Consider the following 19,320-nt stretch of genomic DNA (forward strand, 5'->3'; position numbering starts at 1 on the left):
TCGGCCTTTGGCCCCTTGCCTAACATTCTCGCAAATGGCCCAAGGACTCACTGAGTCTCTTCCAACAAGAGCACTCATATACGGCCTCAGTGACTCATACAAAAATACGGTCGTATAAATTTTTAAAATTATGGGCAAATATGACGGAATAATAGACCATGTTCAATTCATTCAAATGTTTAAACAGAGATGGAAGCCTTTGAAAATCCCAACTGCCCTACTAAGGTACATGCGTTGAACTTATGCTTAGAGGGAAAAGCTAGTCGATGGTTCATCACATTGATGCCGGCGATCAAGACCAACTTTAAAACCTTGAGATCAACCTTTATACATGGCTTTTCTAGACAAGGTGATCGGTGGAGTGCAGTAACAGAACTATATTCAATTGAGCGTCAACCAATTGAATCCATTAGAGATTTTATCCTTAGGATAAAACTCTTGGACTCACGTTGTGAGTCATGGGAAAAATTAAACGATGTTCAATTGAAGAATGTTTCATGATATGCTTGAAGAATAATAACTTACACAACTTGATCATTGTATCCAATCCGAAAACATTCGATCAATGTTGCTTAGATGACAACATGCTAGAAGATGATCATGCTACGAGGTGTTCCTCATCTAAACCAAGTGAAGCAATGGTAAAAGAAAGATCGATCTCGGAATTGACATTCCCAGAATTTTATGTAGCCTTGCTTAAAACCTTATAGCCAACATCTCTAAGAGAGAATGAAAACCTTCAAAACCAAACATCCTTAATGCCTCTAAAAGTGAGGAACGAAATGCCTTGTGTTGAGTGTAATCACTATGATCATCCCGATCCTCATTGTGCATACAAGGCACGTGTTCTTCTATACTGCATATATTGTAAAACCTTTGACCATGATATTAAAAAGTGTCCCGCTTCATCCACCACAATGTACTCAAAACCTCCATCTCCCGTGCACCAACAGAAACAGTCCAAAGGGTAAAAACTACTCAGGAGGCAGTTAATCGAACACTTCAATGTTTCTATTGTCGTGGACCTCACAAGGTGGCAGACTGCACAGTTTGGAATACTTCCATGCCCATAGTCACTGACACCTGTGTGAACAATGTGGCATTGATCACATGTTCCAAGATTACCCAAGACGAGTTACTTCAATGCAAAATACAACTCTTAATATCTTAAGTGTACAAAACGGGCAATTGTCCACGGTGCCCTTGAATGTGCTTACATGCTTATAAGCCAAGGCACGAGAAACAGTTAAAAGGAACGCAAATGACAATACCTCAACATGGGTAGAAGAACATGCTTCAAAACAGAACCCAAAAGATAAAACAAAACCTTCTAAAACCAAGAAAAACAAAGGACAACAAACTGTTAAAACCAAGGTCAAATTAAAAAACAGTGAAAAGGAGCCTATAGAGGACATAAACCCGAAAGGGGACATAAACACAAAAGAGACAAAAGCTATAGATGATGTAGAAGCATTCACCTTAAAGACCACCACACAAACCTCGACACCCATACGTGCGACATAGGATACAAAAACCCAAAAGAAAATTTGATCTCGTCGTATGGGTGAACATAATTAAAAACTGACAAACCAAAGGAAGTTAGAGAATGAAACAAGTTCTACTACATCACTAAGTGAGGATGAAACAAGTTCTTACTCTTTGATCAGTGCACCACATAGACCAATCAAGAAACTAGAACCCACCCAACTCCCCCAAATGGATAATAATGATCACATGACATATGCGGAATGTAAAAAACAAGCTCAAGAGAGCATGCTTAGCGTGGTTGAATGTCTTACAGGGTCACCGGTTATGATTAAGCGTTATAATGCCAAACCTAAAACAGCAACCAAGATACAGAGCCTATAGGAGTTTTGCTTTCCCTTTCAAGAGGAAGACATACTCTCTATAGAAGAGTTATTTGGGATAGATTGTACGAACTATAAGCTTGAGAAAGCACGTGAGGAATTCGATATTCCCTTACAAGATTAAAACAGTCTCTCAAAACCTCATTTGGAGGAATGCTCTTCTCTCATGATAAAGCCAGCATCACATCAGCACTTGCACCTTTAAGGGCTCAACCTGAGTTATACAAGGAACTAACGAACTCCATAAAATAGGACTGTGAGGATTTGCAAGTTCCAAACAGACCTCATTTTTAAGAATCGTCATTCAAAGGGCCAAGTGTGCCAGTGTATGCATTGGGTACTCTTGAAAAAGCTGAAAGCCAAAATGAGGATGAAAGTGAATGGGAGTATGAAACAGAAACAAGATCTAAAGCTGAAACAATAACCGAAACACCCATGGTTCCTTTGGAAGATTCTATCATGGTATGGTTGGATTTCCCTACAAGTAATGATGTTAAGCATAAACGCACATTGATTAGCCCTCGAGCTAGTCATAACATCGTGACAATAGACACTTGGGTGTCATTGGGACAACCTAAACTCATCCCTACAAGAAATAGTCTTGCAAAAGGAGACAATGGACAAAATATTGAAGTTCCAGGGTACTGTAGATACACTACTCAAATAATCGATGCGACATGAAATTTACATTCCATGTTACTCTAGATTCCCTTGAGTATGATGTCATCCTTGGCGGAACACTGCCTCAACAACATTTGAGCCAAAAATTCAAGAATCAATTCCCACGTCTACAATGGACACTTATGAGAGCATCAAAGATAAACTCACAATGCTCTTCTCACCCCTCTAGATGTGAAGCATAAGTGCTAAAGCTATGCGGCTGAAATAAGAACCTATTCTCTAAAAAAGAAAAGTAGCCATAAGAACCTGTTGCTCGTAAGGAGGTAACCCAAAAAAAAAACACCAGGGAGTCATACATATGGCCTACCTAAAAGTGGTAGAATATCACAAACAACTTCCAAGGATCTTAAATAGCCATTCCATTTTTGTTAAGCTTATAGCTTACTATTCTTTTGGCTAAGTTAATGTAGCAGTAGCTGCTCCATGAGTACATATCCATACTCATGCACTGGAGGACATTTTCACCAAAGCCTCTCCATCAACAACTTTCCAGGTGCATCTCTGGATGGGGGGGCATGGTGGGCAAACACCTGGTCAATGGTACAACCCATCTCCTTGAATTTTCCTTCAAATTACAAACCTCTATAAACAACGCTACCATTTTCACAAATCATTGATCTCCAATCCTTAGTGAAGATATCTGTATTAGCCTCGCAAGTCGATGTAAGTATTTCAATCCTCGCCAACAAGTGGCCACTTCAACAAAAAGCAGCAGCTCAATAAAAGCCCATGAGACTCAATTCTTGTACTTCATGTATATCTACTTCATAAGAGCACTTAAATATACATAAAAGCATAAAAAACAAATGGTAAGAAGCATGCAGAAATAGGTCCTACTTAACATTTGACAAGAACCCTGCTACACAAAGGGACATCATCGAAGGCCAATTTCTTCAAAATGATGAATGTCGCTTCAATGAATCAAATGACAAACTGAAAAACACAATCACATTCTAATGAGTATGTCTATGTTTCTTCGGATCCTTCCTTCTTTTCTTCCCCGTTATTAACATCTCTTAGCTTCCCTACTAAGACAAATCACATGTAAAATTGCTTATGATTTGCCAAAAATAAAGTGAGCAAAAAAAACAAAAAAAACCATGCTCACAAAAATATAAAAATGCAATCATTCGCAAAAATCTCACCCCCCGAACCCGTTAGGAATTCCCAATAAACCATTAACCTTTTCCTTACTAACTAGCCCTTCTTATTCCTTCCGGTGGAGGAACAAAAGACCATTGAACATCAACCAACATTAAAGCCATCTACAAGCATGTCAATTCTCCCCACACAAGGGTTTCAACACGATCACGAGAGGACTCAATCACCATTAGGAAGGGGAGAATGTTAACCCATTCCTAGGGTTAACAAGAGCTACAGCAATTATCTTACATCAAGGAGTCAAGGTAGATATACCAAAAGGTCATACATTCAAGATATGTAGCGATGGTGTCCAAATCTATAACTTGGATGGGCACTCGTAATGGTTCGATGGAATACTTAAGGCGATTCCCACTTCAAGAGCGTGTGGTAGTAAGCCAGGACGAAGTCCCAAGTAATGTACTTCATGGATATATTAGGAGAGTAGTCATTGTAATAGCGTAAGGACTCTTATGAGCCTAAAGTGCTCGGCTAGCCACAATTTAAGTGAGTGTGAACACTTACGGCCATGTATATAAGTGAATTTCTCTCATAATACAATATACTCTCCCATTGTACAATTAAGTCTTGCTCTTGCTAATCTCTCTCTAATGCATGCTAGTGAGTGTTGTGAGTGAGTTAAGGGACGAGTACACGTAGTGCAACACCGCGGTGTGGTAACGCTCACGAGAGGTGCGATGGAATTGCTTCTGAAGGAGTTTTAGAGCTTGGGGTTATGAGCTTGGCCATTGGAAAAATCCTCACGACAATCGCGTTTCACTAGGTAATCTCTTGTTGGTAGGGGGGTTAGGGTGAGCCATAACATCTTCCTCATCAATGACTTTCTTTAATACACTAAGCTGCTGCTTGATACCTTTGAACTTGCTAATGTGTTGTGCCATGGTCTCGTTGTCCTTCTTATCAAGCTAAACTGCATGAGAAGGTTGATCTTTGAGCTCTTTGAGTCGGTGCCAAAAATCTTATTGAGTTCCTGCCATGCCAACTTATCATCGTTGATGCCAACAATGTGACTAATCACATCATGAGTGATAAGGCCCAATTCTTTGTTGTTTTAAAGTGGCTCAACCTCCACTTGTTCATCCTCAATTAGGTGCCAAAGCTCCTTATGCATAAACAAGTACATGGTCTTACTTTTCCGTGTGTAAAACCCATCACCATTAAATCTTAAGATGACTTCTAAATGCTCCATGATGAGAAGGGGGTCTTACCTTAAGCCTTGATTTTAGTGCTCATGCAATGTCTAACCCTTTTACAAGCGGTTACGATGCAAATTATGTGCTAAAAATGAACTAGATGAGATGAAAAAACCAATTATTGAGCAATGTAGGTGGATGAGATGGATTTTAATGCAAGAAAGAGGTTCCCACAATGGAATAATACTCTGATTTTTTAAATTTGACTTTGATTCAGCTCAATTTTTGCTAATTAACTACTAATGATGATGATTAAGTACTTATCATCACTGTGATTAACATAGCTGAAAAATGGAGGATTAAATTAGGCAAATTAATAGTTTTCTTGATGGGGATTTTTGCTTGGCTTTTTTGCTCGTGTGATTATTGCCTTTGATTAGAACTCAAAAAGAGCTTAATATTTCTTAGAAAATGACATAATTCGATGTTTAGGCCTGATTGCTTTTTTGACCCCGCCGTTGTCACCAGTGCATAATTCGACGTTTAGGCCTGATTGTTTTTTTGACCCCGCCGTTGTCACCAGTGCATAGGGCTCAAAATTAGTTTGTGGGTAGCTTAGGGCATTGCTAACCCATAGCCAAGAGGGCTTGGGTTGATTGCAAGCAACAATGTGGAATGCGTAGAAAAACTAGTCGATGCTACTGGGCGGAATTCAAGAGCAGCACGCACTATTTGATGAATCCCTCTAGTGCATTTGAACGCCTTGAGATGAAGAGTGAGTGGACAAGAAATCTTGGACAATGAATGGTTAAGGGAGTGTGGAGAATGAGGCTTTGCAATCTCAGCCTCTCTCTTGAGTAAAAGAGAAGGTTAAGCTTAAGTGAGTGCCCGTCTCTATCATGGTATGGTTGGATTTCCCTACAGGTAATGATGTTAAGCGTAAATGCGCATAGATTGAGATAAGTGTAATGTGAGTTGAAAGAGATGAATGCTAAACTATAGGGAGCAAGAACTTGGTTCTGATACCATGTTGAAGCTTGTGGATCCAAGCTCCCATGGAGATGGTGATGATAAGAATGACTTAATCTTACACTAATTAACATGTGATTAGTGCTAAACTAAGCTAAGCTAGGGTGGGTGATACCTAATAACAATCATGATGAATGAACTAAACTAATTAAGCTTTAGACTCATGCACAATTAGGTTACAAGATTAAGAATTATACTCATAAAGAGGCTCGAGAGCTTGCTTGTTTTCATTGCGTGAAATGGCCTCCTTTTATATGAGGAGAGTACACCAAAGCTATGGGATAACTTGACTAGGTGACTTGACACTCTGGCATCACTCATTTCAACAGAGAAGCATGTGGCCTTCTCCTCTTTGGATATGGTATGGTCTAGTCCTTTTTAGGGTTTGAGTGCTCTTGGGAGGACCATGGTAATTTGTTGTACTATGGTTTGCAAGACTAGCCTTATCTCAGGAATTATATGTACCTAGTTTGTTTTTTCCCTATATATAGCATGTTCCAAAACATAAATAAATAAATTCACAATCCTCTAGAGCCCTTAGAATGAACCTAAATCCCAAATGTTCACTAAAATTTATAAGTTAACAATTTTTCTACAATTATATTCATACAAAATATAAATACCTGATGCTTGACGTTCAATTGTAAATATTTAATGTTTGACATTAATTGTAAATATCTGAGGTATCTTTTTATATGCATATAAGTGAAAAATTTTGACATATAATATGAAATGGACATGGCTATTTTTGGTTTTGAAGAGACCTCCATACAATCTCATACAAAACACTTCATGCTATCATGCACGACATGTGAGGAAGGAGACCTCAAAATAGCAAAAAGCTCTCAAACCAAATAGTATGACATGAAACACATTAGCCACCTAACCATTATATAACCTCCAGATAGAGGTGAACAGCCAAGCCCACACCCTATCTTCTGCCAAATAGGCCCTCTCTTGCCTCCTTGGCGGCCTAGCCCATGAACCCAATATTCCTTTCGGCTCCAAACTTAGACTAGCATTCACACATGCATTTGCATATGACATAAGTGATGGTATGCACTATCTCATGCCGTCATGGGTGTTATTTCTCTCTTTCAAACTTCATGTCCTCAAAAACATTGCTTTCTCACTTTTGGTTCCTTGAACCACACCTTAGCCATGACCAACTTGATCCTTGGCAACATTTCAAACTAAAAATTGAGTTCCTTTTAACAAAAGTTATACATAATCCAAAGAGCTCCTAGCCCTCAACCATGCCTGTTTGATATATAAACAAATTCATATCAAGTGTTTACTTGACATAAGACCGATTTTCAATAACAATTTCGAATCTTAGCCTTACCTTTGGTCAAAAGTGTGCTTCCACAACTAGCCATCTGTTAAAAACCTAAGATCTCTCTAGTTAATAACCAACATGCATAAACCAGGCATAAACTCATCCACCTAACCACCCCCGAGCCCAAGGGTTGCACACATGAATTACAATGAAGTACCTCATACCTTAACCTTGATGTCCCATACCATCACGAGATATGACTTCATTCCAGCAGCATATAGTTCGTTTGTGAAATGGTAGGTGAGTAGATACAATCATCTACACAATAGAACATCCCTTGAGTGTGCCACATGCCCCTATTATATAGGAATGCCCTCAAGTGACTCTTGACTCTCCATTTCCCATGTGTGACCCTTAGATGCCTGACCCTAAACTCAACCCCTAAGGTTAGCCCTAACCCATGCTCCACTAGAGCTTGTTCCCATGCTCCCATGCTCAAAAGCCTAATGCGGGTTAGCCTCCTAGTATATAATGTGCATATAACACCATCTTGGTTATCACTCCCTCTTATTGTTGGGTCTCTATCCTTAAGAAATCACTCAGATATAAAAAACACCAAGTACCCAAAGTCTTCCTCTATGCTTAGAGTTCTTGACTTGCACAAAATTGCATAACAAACAGGCTTGGAGATTTTCCTCTTTTATTTTCTTTAATACCAATTGATAGAATCCTCTCTAAGCTCTAAAGATCTTCATATAATCTCATGCAAAGAACTTCATAACTTCAACCATGAATTGTGAGAAAGAAGACCTCAAAATAGCAATAATCTCCCAAAGCCAAATCGCATTATGCATGTATGAAACATACTAAATAACTACCCAGCCATTAAATCAAATTCCATACACCCTAGATGTGAACAAACAAGCCCACACCCTAGATGTGAACAAACAAGCCATTAAATCAACTTCCATACACCCTAGATGTGAACAAACAAGCCCACACCCTTTATTTTTCCTTGCTAATTGGTCCTCCATGCATAAGTACCAATAGGTCATGTCTTGCCTACCCTCTCTTGCTTGCTTGGCCTAGATCTAGAATTCACATGTGACGCAAGTGATAGTACGCAATATCTCTTATTGCCATGGGTGTTGTTACTCTCCTTTAAACTTCCCATCCTCGCACATTACTTTCCTTTGGACTTCTCGTCCTCAAGCATAATGTTCTATCTCTTGGCCTTGATCCATTGATGTTTGCTTAAAGCATCAAATTACTGGCCTCCTCTTGATCCTTGCCAAATTATCACTAACATGTACGAAATGATTTTGGCCTATATTCAATGACTTATGATTGATGTTGTGTATGACGTACAATATGAAAATATGAGGAAAATATGCGCGTATTTTTTGACTTATATAATACTTATAAAATAATATGCCAGATGATTTTGTTCATGTATAAATCAAATTATCTTGTGTATTTTCTAAATGTAAAACATATTAAATAAATTATATGAATAAGGTTAACACATGTTAGCCAGTGATGAAATATCTCTTGTGCCATGTCAAATTTTATATTTGTCCATGGTAGATAAACTTATCATTGTTTTTATCTCGTACAATATGAATCGTATGACATATAAAATGATTATGTGCACGTACTTTTTTGGGATGTGCTTGAACAACTGTATGTTTTTAAAATTTTAAGATTTTTATACAAATTTTAAGTTTTTGAGATGGCTTTTGGGGATTTAAATAATAGATCAAGCATGAATGCACCCAATCTCAAATTGGAAGTATTAAGGTCAAATTTTAAAGACTTTGAGTTTTCTTTTGGGAAAATATGAAAAAATGAAAGTTTGGTCATCAAAATTAAAACCTAAACTATGCATAAACACCCATTGAGAAGGCTTCGTTAAAGTTTCCATGAAAAAGAAAACAATATAAAACATATCTTTTCAACACAACAATACCTTTTTTTCCTCACACCCTCCTCGGAGCATGTACCTGTAACACCATGATCAAAGATCTATGGGCAAGTTTATCACATTAAGGGTTGGTTACATACATCAAAATGTATCACAAAAGAGATTACAATATAATGGGCTCAAAATGATGTTAACTAACCAATGTCAAATAGATTGTATCACAAAAGAGATTAAAATCTAATGGGTTCAAAATGATGCTAACAAACCAATGTCAAATAGATTGTAACACAAAAGAGATTAAAATCTAATGGGATCAAAATGATTTTAACAAAACAATGTCAAATAGAATGACCATGAGTCTACCAACCAGACTACTCCTCATCTTAATACTGTAAGATATAGGTTTAAGCTATGATTAAAATAAAATTCAATAACATAGATATAGATGGTAAAGGTTATATATGTGTGACCTCTTTAAAGTGACTTGCTTCATGTTTTTTTAATGTTTACAAGGAAATATCTTAGCGTAACGTCTCAGCTATTGCCAAGTGTATACAACACGTCTCAATAAGCTTTTTGACGATGATGATTATTTCTACATGTGACGTGTACTCCCTCTCTCTACGATGCATTAGCTAAGTACTATGGGTGATTCTATTTAATACTGGATGCTAAGTATATGCTTGCGTGGATTTATGTTGATGTGTTTGTACTTGTACCATACACGTAAGAGCTGATTTGTTCTAATCAAGAAAGAAGGAGGAACCATAGGGACCATAGGGACCATAGATAAAAAACTAGAAACACTTTAGAAATTTCATGAGTTACCTCAAGTACAAACTTAGAAATGACAATAGTAACGACTTTTATTCTAGATAAAATATTTGTTCAAATATCATGATTTCCCAAAGTGTTGAAAAGCCTAACTTAGATACTTACGATAAACACAAACTTAAAACAATCATGGTAGTCTGATGTCTAGTGTGTATCTTCTAGATACTATACATGTCCGAGCATCATTTGCTATTAAGACTCAAGACATCCGAATTTTGAAGTGTGATTAGACAATGTCTCACATGGCTAGCCCCCCACCGATGAGTATATGTTACTTATTGTCCTTTCACATTGAAAGAAACTTTTACAATATTTGTTGTCGTCTTTTTTCTTAATTTCATATTGGTACAAGATAGTATATATATTAAGGAATTTGACAATAACAATCATGATATTCATACAGACCAACTCGACACTTGAGTTCTCATCACTTCATTTCACCAACACTATTTCAAAATTTACCATTTAGAGTTAGTACTATTTAAAAGCTCTCCATCATGCATTTAATTCACCAACACAATTTAGATATTTACCATTTAGTACTATTTAAAAGCTCTCCATCCATACTCTACAAATGATACTTGGTAGTATGACTATTAAGAACCATCCAATTGAAGATGACTATTAAGAACCATCCAATTGAAGATGTTAGGTGGATGCACGAATGATTTTTCCATCAATATCTCATCCACGCATATTAACAAACACGCAACTAAGGTCAGTTGCAATCCAAGCAAGAGCAAATGTTACATGTAACATGTATTGGGACCACCTAGTGTTTCATTGTATTTAGCTCAATATCGTGGGTGATTCTATTTAAAACTTGATGTTAAATATATTCTTGCATGGATTTAGGTTAGTATAGGCAATAAGTACAAGGATGAAGATGAGGACATTAGACGTGAACACATACCTAGGTGTCTATTTTCTAAGTGTGCATGTGTGCACCATTTTAATTTATTATGGGTAGGCCCATTGTACATAGTTGTTGGTTATTTTTAATACCTTAGACATTGGACAAAGGTTACTTTTGTAAAAGAAAAGCCCAATTTTGGAAAAGCACTCTATTAATGGGTCTAAGGGCTATTTTTATTAATACGATTTAAATATCTTGTGTGGGAGAAGGAGCCACACACGTTGGGGGGAGATTGCACCCAATATTATGTCGCTTAATTATTATCTTATGTTTTTTGTTTATGCTTGGTGCAAGGTTTAATATTCCCTTCATAGTATTTGGATTCTAGTATTGATTTGGTTTTAATGTGGGCAAAACAAATCTCTATGTTCCTTCCTTTGACAATTACTTTCAACATGCGGTTCCATACTCTTGTCCACCCCCATAGGAGCAAGTGTTTAATTTCCTCTCCTTTGATTTTAAGTGGAATCCCTATAAGAAGTGGAAATCCCTATACACTATGAAGCCATGGTCAAACAAAGCCCTTTACTAGTTTTATGGCTTCTTCTAAATCTACTTTGGGTGCATAAATAATATTGTGTTGATAATCCTTTAGTAGTCCACACATGAAATGATAAACTATTAAAGGCTCCATCTCTTAAGATTTTGTGTGATAATTCCTTAAACTATCAAATATAGTGATCCAATCCACCACTTGCCATCATGAGTAGGTCAACCCAATCATAATGACAATGGAGCTCGTCATCTTATAAAAGAACCTTTGAGCAAAAAGCTTGTTGAGAACATTGTCCCATGTCACAGAAGTTGGTTTAGACCATGCCATCAACTTAAATCTTTACCCATAAAACATTTTAGAATGATTTTTGAGCAGCGTGTCATTAGGAATCTTGCATAAGATTATGTATTTCTCTCATGTAACCAAGATTTAATATGTTCAAGAGCACAACCATGCTTCTCCCCTGAAAATTTCTCACTCTATGATTAGGTAACTTTGCAATGTGGTTAGTGTTTGTGTATATCCACAAGATCAAGATTACAGAGCAAGATATGGAGGGTGGAAGATTTCCATGATGTAAGTGTGAAAAGAGAGACAAGGATTCAAGGAGAGAGATGAATTTAGGTAGCTTTGTAATGTGGTTAGTGTTGGTATCCATAGGATGAGGATAAGAGAGCAAGATATGGAGGGTGGAAGATTTCCATGATGTAAGTGTGTGAAAAGAGAGATGAGGATTCAAGGAGAGAGATAAAGTTCAAGCCATGACAATGGTGAGGAGAGAGAGAGAGAGAGAGAGAGAGAGAGAGAGAGAGAGAGAGATGTGATAGACCACACGAAAGATATATTACACAACTTAAATAATACTCATATGATTATAAGAACCACCCTAGTATGTGCTTTTATAGGCATCAAGCCTCATTGGTTGACCTAGACCTTAATAAGGGATGTTCATATCTTCATAAACAAAACTATCTCTGCAATACCCGACAAACCACCCATTCGGAGTGATGGAGATAATGCTTGACAAAACTTCAATAATCTATATGCTCCAACACTAGCAAAGAAATAAGACATGGTCCACGCAACTGGCTCATAGGCTCATGAAGCATAAAAGCATGACTCAGAGGCCCATGTAGCATGGCTTAGGGTGAAAGACTCAAAAGGTCATGTCCTTCCCCAAGAGACAGCCTACAACGGTTCATCAAGACACACCCCCTCACTCAAAGCAAGGGTTAAAAGGTAATGAAGCATTGTAATAAGAATGAAAAAAATATATCAGTTTTTGGGGTCCTTCTGGGCAAAAAACACGACTACAAAATATTCAATTTTTGGGGGACTTCCGAGGCAAAAAACTCGTGACTAAAAAATATTCAAAATTTTGGGAAACTTTTGGCAAAGAACCCATGACTAATAAAGGGAAATAGATAAATGTTTGGAAGTTTTAACAACTCCCCTATGGCAAGAATGTCACGATGATGTTCTTATGTCAATGTTTCCAAGATTCCGACGCTTGATTGTCAAGTGTGAGAGATGTACTTGTTGTTGTGCAAAGAACAAATATGTTGTGATTATGCTTGATTGTCAAGTGTGAGAATTGTACTTGCAAAGAACAAAGATGTTGTGATTATGCTTACAATACTCACAATTATAATTATAATAGCTAAGGCAGAGAACTCAAAGGATCGTGTGAGCATGGCCACGATATTTTATTTCAAAAAGATATTGATATGATAGGAGCACTAATGAGAGCTATATTGGAGCAGGAGAGATGCGGGTTCTGATCATAGAGAGAATGAGCATGGCTACACTAGTGAAGGCACAATGCAAAGGTGTAGAGCTGGCCGTTAAGTGTCAAGAGATTTGGGAATGTACTTGGGACTGTTTTGGACCAGATTTGAACTTGATTTAGGCTGCTCTATATGGTGCACTTACTACCATGTAGTTGCCCCTCGCTTGTTGCCCTGACTAGAGAGCCCGTATTTGCTACATTTTGTACACAAAAGCCTCCTATTATGGGTTAATACGTTGAAGACTCCTTGTTGATAGACGACGTCTAGCGCCTCTCGCTACGGTGCATTTTGCTTTCCCACTAGCCCTTGGTTGAGAGTACAACTTTTGGCTTGCTTGGTTGAGGTAGAATTACTTCAACAAGATGATCTGGGAATGGCAAAGATGCAAATTGTATATATAAAAGAACTACAAATAATTTGCTATAGTGAAATCATGTTGGGTTTGGAGAGGGAGTTTTCATTATATATAAAAGAACTACAAATGATTTGCTATAGTGAAATCATGTTGGGTTTGGAGAGGGAGTTTTCATTTTATTAAAATTTTTATATAAAAGAACTACAAATGATTTGCTATAGTGAATCGCCAAAGAAGGGAGAAATTGACTTAATAATCATTTTTTATTTAATTAATATTCCTCCCTCTTGTAAACAATAATGAAGAATTTAATTTGGAAGGGCCCTATAGCCCACGCACAAGAGGGAGTTCACATGCTAAGCTAAGTCCATCTATTCACACAAATTTTAACCAATTCATGGATTTGCAATGCAGTTCTAATGAGTACATATCATGAAACAAACTAATAAAATTTAAAATTAAATTCACAGACCTATTTTCTACTGCATCCAATGATGTATTCACAATGGTGGATTTGTTATTAATCAAGCATTGTTTCTAACTAAGACGTTAGGTTTGGGATCCATTGGCTTACTTGCCATTGCCTTCATTGCCTAGTAATAAGCCTTTTTTGTGACCTACCATACAAACAATGCTTTCAGAAAGGCCCCACATATGCAAGCCAATTCAATTGTCTTTTTTGTCACCTGTTATTTGAGCAATGCTCAAGAAAGGGGTATCAGCTTATTTTTGGAGCGGGTTGGAGTTAAACCACACCTAAAAAGGATTTTGGTTAGCATTCAAAAAGAGAACATGGGCCTATAAGGGAAAGGGTGCTGACACACACCCTCATGCCCCTGGACGAGAGTAGATAACACCTCCATTTGAAGGAATGAATGCTCAAACTTTGGGAGAAAATGAGTTGTCATTTTCTTATAACATGGATACAAACGTCTAGTCCCCTTCATTAGGCTCCTTTTGCACAAGGATTCAACAATTATTGTACCTTGAAACTAGTTCAAGTTAGATTGCTTTATGATTGCAAAGCAAATGAGAGAGCAAAAAGTAGAAGGTAGGTGAATTTGGCATCTCATGAAAATGAGGAGGGGAATGTACGCACTCATATGTAGATGGAGGCTTAGGAAGCCCTTGAATTTGAAGGGCTACCCCAAAATTTCATTTGAAGGGCTCATATTAAACCTCATGTTTTTAATATGTGCATACATATTCAGGTATTCACTATTAATTAATTAATTAGGCCCTAACGGGTCTGGTTAATTAATTAAGACCTTAGGTAAGCCTAAGGTGTTCTTTCTCTCTCTCTCTCTCTCTCTCTCTCTCTCTCTCTCTCTCTCTGTCTCTGGCTCCTTGTCTCTCTCCCCCCTGCATCGCATCCTCTCCACCCCTCTCTCCCTCTCCCCCCTGCATTGCGTCCTCTCCACCGCTCTCTCCCTGTCCCCGCTACATCGCGTCCTCTCCACTGCTCTCTCCCTCTCCCCCCTGCATCATGTCCTCTCTCTCTCTCTCTCTCTCTCTCTCTCTCTCTCTCTCTCTCTCTCTCTCTCCAATCGCTAGCCCAGCGCTCTCTGCCTCTCCCCCCTGTATCAACCGCGCTTCCCTCTCCCCCATGGATTGGGTCCTCTCTCTCTCTCTCTCTCCCTCTCCCTCTCCCTCCTCCATCGCTCTATCCCTCTTCTCCCTCTCCCCCCTGCAGCAGCAGTAGCACCGATCAACCATGTCGTCGTCCTTTTAATTGTCGGTAGAATATTTGAGAAAGGGCCATAAAATTTTAATTAAGGTCCTCCCACTTTAATCTTGCCCCCATTTTAACTAAGGTCCTTCCACTTTTATCTTCCCCACATCTAATTAATTAATGTGATTTGAAATTTGGCACCCATATTCGATGGAGATTGGCAAAATTTGGACTAGCATTTTTTCTTTCTTCAATAGAGACGGGCAAAATCCGGACTGGCATTTTTTCTTTCTGTATCTTCGATAGAGATGGGAGAAGTTAAGACTAGGATATTTTCTTTATAATTTGGAAAGGCAACCTTAATAAAATTTAAAAATGAAACCTTTCTTTTGAAGGGTAAAATTTGTGGTGCCCTTATCGTAAAGTAAGAAGGCTCTATATTATTATTATTATTATTATTATACTAATAGATAATAGATAATAGTAGATAATATATATTAATATAATATGATAGACACTAATTCTAAATTCTAATCATCTTTTCGATGAGACATGATTTTGTGCAAAAGCCAACTTTGAAGGCGACGACGGTGTGTGTGTTCTTTAGGCTGCTCGTTCTGCACCTGCGTTGTCGGCGCTGCGGGGCGCAAAAACTCGGGTTTTAACGTTACGCCTAAATGTGCGCTCTGCGTGACAGCGTGCGAAACAATGACACACAAATGCAAGCTTGTGAGTGCTATCTGTGTGTGAGCCTTCTCTTAGGGTTTTACCCTCTGATCCATTATTAGGGTTTTCTGTCCGATTCGTTCCTAGTGTAGCTATTTCTAGGGTTTACTAGGGTTTGCGATGGCCTGATATTCTTAGCTATAGCTTGGGGTTTTCCAAGGTTTATCTTCTAAGGCATTTCTAGGGTTTTCTGTTGCTCCGATTCTCCACTGTAGGGTCAGTTGCCATGTCTAGGGTAGCTGTTTGCATCGCAACCATATGGTTTACTGCAGTGCCAGATGGCAAGCAAAAGCAGTAACTTTGGCCTTGCCCAGCACCTTTGACAGAGAGATGATCGACTTTAGATGATGCCGGAAATTGGTGAGATTAGGTGTTGCACAGAGAAGAAACACAGATCCATGAGCTATGGTGATTTGCAGATTGTGAAGATGCTTTGTTCTTAATGAGAAATGGCAAACCGTGCCCCCAAGGTCCCATCGGCTGCCACGCATACTGAACTCAGCAGGTGAAACCTGTCTTCGTTTTCTACAGTGATTGCACCATGGTTTTTTGCTGTCTCTTGCGGTCTATCTGTTTTTGCTAAGAGGCTTTTGAAACAATACAGGGATGTATATGGATTCACTGTGCGGCCTCATCATCTGAAGCTTTACAAAGAGTATGCTGTTATTTATGAGGTAGCTCTCCTTCATTTTGTTTCAACAATGTAGCTATGTTACACCTGATGAAGCCGATGCTTTGCATGCATATTCACGGAGTTGATATGTGTCTTTCTTGTAGGAAGAAGAAGTGGAAAGGTCAGCAAGGTGGGAACAGTTTTTGATTACCTATGGTGACTCTGCTGACCTTGCAAGGTCTGTAGAAGGCAATGCTGACCGTGTTGTACCTGGAATTGCAAGAAAAACAGATGGTCACAAGAGAGAGAAGGAAGGCTCTAGAAAGTTCGAGACATGGGGCCACATACGCCCCTGTCTTCGTTCTGTGGAAAGAGCTTTGCAACATCGCTTTAAGAAGAAGAGCCCTGCACAGAACAACGATGGGACTCGAGCAATAGTTGTTAGTTTAGCTACTGCAGTGGAGCCTTATAGAGCTTCCAGCCCCACCAGGTATACCTCAGAAGGGTCCGAGGATGATTCAGATGAGGAGTTTTATGACGTAGAGCGATCGGATGTGGTTCAGGATGGTACGCATATTTCACTGGAGGTTTCTAATGAAGAATCTAATTACGCCAGCGATCACGAGGAGGAGCCATGCCCATGGAAAGAAGAGCTGGATGCACTGGTCGGAGGTGGTGTTCCTATGGCCTTGAGGGGCGAGGTAGGGTTACCTTAAATCTCCTGGAATTAAAATCAATCCCATAGGCTGTCTTCTGATTGCTTCAAGCTGGATTTTTGAACAGCTTTGGCAAGTGTTTGTGGGATCAAGCTCACGTAGGGTGCACGGCCATTACCAAGCTCTTTTGACATTGCTGGCAGATGGTGGAGGGGATGGTAATGGCTCAGGAGGTCTTTGTAACCATACCTCCCCAGACTACAAGCTTTCAGATACTGGGATTCTTGAGAAATGGACGAACCAAATTGAGAAGGTAATTGGGTGATAATCTTCCACATGGCCGTTCGATCCCATTTATGCAAGTTCATGGGGTAAGCTATATTTGGTCTTGCATTGTGTAGGACCTACCCAGGACTTTTCCAGGTCATCCAGCTCTGGGTGAGGATGGTAGAAATGCACTCCGCCATCTCCTAACTGCATATGCCCGCCATAATCCCAACGTGGGATACTGCCAGGTATAAGAAGAGGACGTGCCTCGATTCTTTAACCTAGTTGCACCAAACACGCTCAAATACTGAGACATGCAGTGACTGATTTGAAGTGCTTTGTATGCAGGCAATGAACTTCTTTGCAGGGCTTCTTCTATTGATGATGCCAGAAGAAAATGCATTCTGGTATGAATACTTTGTCAGCCTTTGTTGAGATGATCATGAGCTTCTGAGCTTGTTATCTTTCCAGCACGCAGAATTAACCATGTGGTTCAAATCACAGGACATTGACGGGTATATTAGATGATTGTTTCGAAGGATACTACTCAGAGAAGATGTTGGAGTCACAGGTTTGCAAGTGCATGAAGGTTTCTGTTTGTCTAGCCAATGCTTGTCTTTAGATATTTGATTGTACCCTGAATTCAAAGGGTCCCAACTTTGTGATTGTGCAATGTTTTTTTAGACCAAATTCTTGCCAAGCTTGATTTGCAAAGTGCTGGTCTTAGGTTGACCAATTGGTTTTAGAGGACCTGGTGCGCCAGCATTTTCCAAGGCTAGGTGAGCTTATTTGAGGTTCCTTCTACCTTTTGGAAAGCTGTGCAATCGATCAGGGAAGCTGATAATTTTGTTTTATGGTTTCTTGCCAGTGACTCATCTGGACACTCTTGGAGTTCAGGTGTCGTGGGTCAGTGGACCCTGGTTCTTATCTATATTTGTCAATATTCTACCCTGGGAAACTGGTATGTACTTATGCTTTAAATAGTCTGCCTATTTAGATATATATGCCTCCTCATTGTAAAAATAGAGTAGATCTTTTATGAAGTTTTATGATCGCCTAGTTTTGGAGAGGCTGTGCCAAAAAATTGATGCTGTGAGCATTCTTATTTCAAGAAACCAAGGGCCAGATGTGTTGGTACTCACTGGTCAGAATGGGATCTAATATGAAGTTTGAGCCTTCTCATTTATTAGAAACCAAGATTCAGATGTGTTGGTAGTCAGAGTAGGATCTATCATGAAGATGTTGGACAGAGAAACTTTGATCTTGTATGTCAGAACTTGTCTATTGCTGGAACCGCTAGGTCTACAATCTTTCATGACGTGGCAGCAATGTATCTCGGAGGAGAAGAATATGGTCATTGCTCCACTTTTGGCCTAGCTTGCATGTAGCCTAGGCTCACCTAGGTCTAGAATTTCTAGATCCTACTAGAAGCTTCTAGGCTTGTCCCTAAATGGGCCCCACATCCCTAGGGCAGTGTCCCGGGATTGCCTCCCAAACCCATAGTGTGGTCAAATCAATCATATCAGCCCGCACTTGCATGTAGCCTAATTTGGCATGATGAAGGCGTCTTCCTGACCATTCGGCCAGCTATGGCCATCCTGGTGTCCAAACTGGGTCTACTGGGCGTTCATAGTACTCTTACACAAAATGGCTTCTCCTCATAAAGGGGTCTTACAACATAGAGTTGGCCATGGTTCTCCTGTCATCACATAGATGAGGGTGGAGCATTGATACCCAACAAGAAATGATACAGGTTGTACTAAGCATCTCACCGCGTTTGACACGAGTTTCGAAACAACTATGGTGGGGAGGTCATAATAAGACACACACCCCTATTTGCTATCCGCCTGCGTGAACAACCCACGACTAGCAATGTTTGTTGCTCGATTTGGTTTTTGGTTGCTTGACGTGCCCTTTTTT

At 39.1% G+C, this 19,320-nt stretch overlaps 1 protein-coding gene across 1 annotated transcript in view; it reads left to right on the forward strand.

The window, feature by feature from the left end:
* The first annotated feature begins 15,665 nt into the window (after positions 1–15,665).
* LOC147640954 (uncharacterized) overlaps positions 15,666–19,320 on the forward strand; it is a 49,307-nt gene continuing 45,652 nt past the window's right edge. The window contains exons 1-9 of the mRNA XM_086816805.1: positions 15,666–16,369; positions 16,469–16,538; positions 16,642–17,178; positions 17,261–17,446; positions 17,535–17,648; positions 17,749–17,807; positions 17,905–17,971; positions 18,128–18,179; positions 18,269–18,361. Of these exons, the coding sequence (XP_086672931.1) occupies positions 16,314–16,369; positions 16,469–16,538; positions 16,642–17,178; positions 17,261–17,446; positions 17,535–17,648; positions 17,749–17,807; positions 17,905–17,971; positions 18,128–18,179; positions 18,269–18,361 (1,234 nt within the window). The 5' untranslated portion in view covers positions 15,666–16,313. The remainder of the gene's footprint in view (positions 16,370–16,468; positions 16,539–16,641; positions 17,179–17,260; positions 17,447–17,534; positions 17,649–17,748; positions 17,808–17,904; positions 17,972–18,127; positions 18,180–18,268; positions 18,362–19,320) is intronic.

Source organism: Cibotium barometz, chromosome 2 (assembly GCF_041138505.1).
Source record: "Cibotium barometz isolate CiBa-2024 chromosome 2, ASM4113850v1, whole genome shotgun sequence".
Classification (NCBI taxonomy): domain Eukaryota; kingdom Viridiplantae; phylum Streptophyta; class Polypodiopsida; order Cyatheales; family Cibotiaceae; genus Cibotium; species Cibotium barometz.